Below are 5,857 nucleotides of genomic sequence, written 5' to 3' on the forward strand. Positions count from 1 at the left end.
ATATTAGTATCTATTTGATTTCAATAGTGAATGTTTGTAAAGTGTTTAAAATACCACTATTCAAAAAGATTGAATTAAGATCACTGTTGTTATCATAGTTTTTCATTTCTAAAATTCATAGATAATGACTGATATTGTGTTGGTGCTGTAATTAGTCTCTGAAATCATTGCATCATCTGCAAACCAGATGAAATACAATCAACCATATGGATTGTTACATTGATGAATGAAGCCATAAGTGCAAAACCTTTACTACAGTGCCTTGCTCAGAGAAATTATTCCCTGAAAGGTATATAATTTAACAATTATTAGGTTAACAGGATTTAGACAATAAATATTATGAACTGTTTCACATTCTCACCACCAATGCCTGCTTATCCTTACATCAAGTGTTTTAAATACCCTCCCCACTGAGTTCCACATCACTTCATCCAAGAGAAAGAAGACTATCCCAACACTCCCATTTGCATCTTCATCAACCTGTTCCTTCTCTCAATAATCTGATCCTGTTTTCCTTTTCTAGAATAAAGAGTAGTGAAAGGTGTTTTTAAAGGAGACAAAGTTAGGTGTGGAAAGAAGAGGGGATCTAGAAAGAGTTTGCAGGGGTGAATATGATACAAATACACTGTAAAAATTTCTTAAAGAACTAATAAAATATTATTTTAAAAAAATATAGAGAACAAATTCCATAGCTTTTCCTTTGTGGACCTTATACTCCTCTTAGGTCTCCCATTGCAATTTTAACTGATTCTGTGTACCCAGTCAACTATTTCAAACTACACTCTTAGCCATCCTAAATAAGGAAGTGTGCACAAATGACTTTTTGCACTGACAGAAGGTACAGAAGACAATTCAAGTAATCTTCAAGATTTCAGAACATTTACTTCCCTCTCAAGAAAAATTTTCTTTAAAAAAAAATCTCATACCTCAGTACAATTGAAGCATTTGTTACTTGTTTTCATGACCAAGTATACAATATTTTTTCAGATATTGTAACTGAATAACACACAAACTACATGGAAGTTAGGAACAACGTGACAGAGTTTGTTCTCCTGGGACTCACCAGAAACCCGAGCATGGAGAAAATTGTGTTTGCTGTATTTGTTATCATCTACATCATCTCCATGGTAGGCAATGTGCTCATTGTGGTCACTATCACTGCCAGTCTATCACTGGGATCACCTATGTACTTTTTCTTAGCTTATCTCTCTTTCATTGATGCCTGTTATTCTTCTGTCAATACTCCTAAATTGATAATAGACTCACTGCATGAAAAGAAGACCATTCTATTCAATGGATGCATGACTCAGGTCTTTGGAGAACATTTCTTCGGAGGTGCTGAGGGCATCCTGCTTACTGTGATGGCCTATGACCGCTATGTGGCCATCTGCAAGCCCTTACACTACACAACCATCATGAGCAGAAGGGTATGTGGCCTGCTGGTAGGAGTGGTATGGGTGGGAGGTTTTCTTCATGCAACCATACAGATCTTGTTCATCTTTGGATTGCCATTCTGTGGCCCTAATGTCATAGATCACTTTATGTGTGATCTAAACCCTTTGCTCAATCTGGCCTGCACTGATACCCACATCCTGGGGCTCTTTGTTGCTGCCAATAGTGGTTTCATTTGTCTGTTAAACTTCCTCCTTCTATTGATCTCCTATGTGGTCATCCTACGTTCACTAAGAAACCACAGTGCAGAGGGGAGGCGCAAAGCCCTCTCAACCTGTGTCTCCCACATAACAGTAGTTGTCTTGTTTTTTGTGCCCTGCATTTTTGTGTACATGAGACCTTCAGCCACTTTATCTATTGATAAAGCAGTTGCTGTGTTCTATACCATGATAACTCCCTTGTTAAACCCTTTAATCTATACCTTGAGAAACGCTCAGATGAAAGATGCCATTAAGAAATTGTGTAGATGAAAAGCTGTTTTCATCAACAAGTCAATATTTCTGAAGTTCAGCATTTGAGGCAAGTATCAAAAAGAGAATCATCAGAATGACATTGTATTTGAAATCAACAAAAAATGTTTATGGATAAAATAAAAAATATATTATAATTCATGTATTCTGCCTTGGGGTTAAAATTGAGTCTAAAAAATGTGCAAAAATTTAACCCAGGACTTGTACCAAATTCTCTCAGATTAGAAATCAGTTTCACAAGCTTCAGTCAATATGTGTTGATAGGATTTTCTTTATACAAAGAATAACAAAATGTAGTAATATTGAAGAATAATCTCTATAACATTTTGTGCTGTCTCCATTTTGCAGGTGAGGGGCAAGACAGAAAGAAGGTATAAAAATATATATTGATGACCCATTAAACAAAGTATGACTGATTTTTTCCAGGCCATACTCTTAATTGTGATGATACTCCATCACAGAATAATGATAAGCAGGTCAGAGAAATATACTACTTACCATTTTGTAGTAAGAGACTAAGATGATATATATTAATATCTATATATTACAGACCCGATAATTTTTCATTACTGTCTCTACTTTTTTATAAATAATAATAGATGGCTGTTAATCTCCCTGACCTTTGCAATATCTAACTAGTACAGGGATATAACACCAATGGGCTAATATTTAATAATTAAATATGAAATTTACCAGCATTGTCTTTTTAAAATTCCTTGGAAACTTCAGAAATATTTTTTATTATTCCTGTCACCTACATTACACTGATACTCCATCCAAAAAGACTGTGGCTCCACGAGAAAAGAATACTATATATCTAGCAGAAATTTCTATATATCGGTTATACAATTATGTTCTATAAAGTGCTTGCAAATACAACTTCTACAAAATAGTACAATGTCTAATGCATAATAAATAGGGAATAATTGAATGGAAATATTAGAGAAGACAAATTTTACAACATTTAGAGACAAAATAATGTAAGCTAGGGAATTTTTTCTTACTTTTTTTTTTTTTTTTTTTTTTTTTGGTTTTTCAAGCCAGGGTTCTCTGTGTATCTTTGCGCCTTTCCTGGAAATCACTCTGTAGCCCAGGCTGGCCTTGAACTCACAGAAATCCGCCTGGCTCTGCCTCCCAAGTACTGGGATTAAAGACATGCCACCACCACCCTGCTTTTCCTTACCTTTTTAATATTAAAAACATTGGAATAATTCTAGTTAGTTACTTAGAGAAACAACAATTTGGCTAGATTGAAAACTAAAAATGAAATTAAAATAGCTTCTCAGCATATGAGAAAATTATTTGCCTTGAAATTTTCTTTGTCCTCAGCAAAATATCATTATCCTGTGATTCTGAGATATTTGGTTATAATTTTCTGTTAATCATTCTGATTTTTGGCAAATCTTATTATGAAAAACTATAAAAAATATGTGGCTTAACCTATATTCAAAACCATATCAGAATAAAAAACTCTTTATCCTCTTTGTCCCTCATTCATTTATCAACAAAGTTTTGGAGCTTAAGGACTGTATCAGGCACAGAGACATTTGCAAAGTGCATGTTTCAACCCCACTAGTCACCTAATGATGAGTTCCTTGTATGTAGCAAGTTGCTTTTCTTCAGACACATTCAATATTTTTTTTTTAATTCAGCTTTTGACCGCTTGACTATAGTATGTGTTGGTATATGTTGTTTGGAATCATTCTGTTAAGTGTCCATTGAGCTTCCTGGATCTTGATTTCTATCTTCTTCTAAAGTATCCTGGAAAAAATTAAGCTATACAGGGATTAGACCACAGAGGCTATGTACGACAATCAAAAGTTAATATCATATTCAACAATAAATGTTGTTTTTCCTGTAAAGTTAGGAGCAAAATCAGGATGCTCACTTTCCCCACTTCTGTTCAACATCATAATGAAAGGAATCAGGCAAAATAAGAAATAAAAGTCACCTAAATTAGAAAAAAAATCAAGTTGCCTGTTTGCTGATGATCTTGCAAATTGAAAACCCTAATGATGCCACACAAAAAAAAAAACAAAAAAACAACAAAAAACTTACAACAAATAAATTTAATGTGGTTTCAGGTTACAAAATCATTAGATCAAAAATTTCTGCTAAAAAATAGATATTTCAAAAATGAAAATTTAAATTCTATTTATAATAGCATAGGAAATTAAATGTTTAGGAGTACATTTAATTGGAAAGATAAAAGCTAGGAATATGTGTATACTGAGAATTGTAAAGCATTGTTGGGTTTCAAAGATGATATCATACACAAATGCAATGATTTTGTATGTTCATATAGTAGAAGAATTAATATAACAAAAATATCCACATTTTACAAAGTAATTTAGAGATTTAACACAATTACTATTAAAATGCCAATATCATTTTCATATAAAAAGAAAACATCCTAAAATATTCATGGAATTATAAAAGCTCACAGATAGTCAAAGCAATCTTAAGCAAAAATAATGTCTAGAGGCACCACACTCCTGAATTTCAGCATATCTTACAAAGCTATGTAATCAAAATGACATGTTAATAGCATTTAAATGTATGTAAAGACATAAAGTGGATGAAAATGAAATTCCAAAGATAAAGTCAAGTGTATAGTTTATTGATCTTTTACAAAGGTGTTAAGAACACAAGATATAATAAATGGTGGGGATAGTGAATATCCACATGAAGAAGAATGAAACTGAACACTTTGTTTTCTACCGTGAACAAAAAGAAACTCAAAATGTAAACAAAAAGAAGACTTAAATACAGGGTCTTTAAGCTTTAGGCCTACATTGAGCAACATCTTGGTGACACTGATCACCAATGTCATTAAACTAACAACAAAAAACCTCTCTTGTACAAAAAAGGAAAAAGTTAACAGAGTGAAAAAGGCAATGTGCATAATGGGAAAAATAGTTGCAAACAATACATATGACAAGAGACCAATATCTATTATATATGAAACATTCAGACAAACCAATATTTTAAAATGGGAAAAGGACTTGTATTTATGTATTTCAAAATGACCAACAGATTTGTGTGTGTTGGGAGAATAGTTATGACCCTTCATAACATGGGTCATAATATGTAGTTATGGGAAAACATAACCACAGTGGGCTATCATCTCACACCTGTTAGACAGCTATCATCAAAAAGACAGAAGATAGTACATATTTGTAAGGATATGGTAGTAAAAGAACTTTATAAAATTTTATGGAACCAGAAATTAGTAGAAAACAGTGAGGAAATTTCTCACAAAGTTAAAAATAAAATGACCAAGAGTGTCAGGTTACAGCCGGGCGGTGGTGGCACACACCTTTAATCCCAGCACTTGGGAGGCAGAGCCAGGTGGATCTCTGTGAGTTCGAGGCCAGCCTGGACTACCAAGTGAGTCCCAGGAAAGAGGCAAAGCTACACAGAGAAACCCTGTCTCGAAAAACCAAAAAAAAAAAAAAGAAAAAAAGAAAAAAGAAAAGAGTGTCAGGTTACATGTCCAGATGTACATAAAAACATTGTCTTAAAACAATATTTATTGCCTCATTTCTATTACATCATTATTCATAATAGTCAAGATAGTGATCAACCTAAGTATTCAAAATGAATGAATAAATACTGTGGAACAGTGTGTCTTTGCATGCATATAATGAAATACTGTTCAACCTTAAAAGGTAAAGGAAACTATCATTTTCAATGACATAGACAAACCTAGAGGACATTATGTTAAACCAAGCTCTTTCAGATGAATACTGTGTGATCTCACTTATTTTAGAAGCTAAAAATTTCACTCATGAAGGCAGAATGGTAGTTGTCAGGGCTTGAAGTATAGGAATAACAGGGATATTTGATCAAAAGATTAATACCAAGTTTCAATTAAACAAGAATAGTATGTTCTGGATATCCAATATACAATATGGGGCACATAGCTAATAATA

At 33.2% G+C, this 5,857-nt stretch overlaps 1 protein-coding gene across 1 annotated transcript; it reads left to right on the forward strand.

Moving 5' to 3' along the window:
* The first annotated feature begins 1,016 nt into the window (after positions 1–1,016).
* Positions 1,017–1,922, forward strand: LOC131908360 (olfactory receptor 4C46-like). The gene has a single exon (XM_059259415.1). The coding sequence runs from the start codon at positions 1,017–1,019 to the stop codon at positions 1,920–1,922; it is 906 nt and encodes a 301-aa protein (XP_059115398.1).
* The last annotated feature ends 3,935 nt before the right edge of the window (positions 1,923–5,857 follow it).

Source organism: Peromyscus eremicus, chromosome 4 (assembly GCF_949786415.1).
Source record: "Peromyscus eremicus chromosome 4, PerEre_H2_v1, whole genome shotgun sequence".
Taxonomy (NCBI): Eukaryota; Metazoa; Chordata; class Mammalia; order Rodentia; family Cricetidae; genus Peromyscus; species Peromyscus eremicus.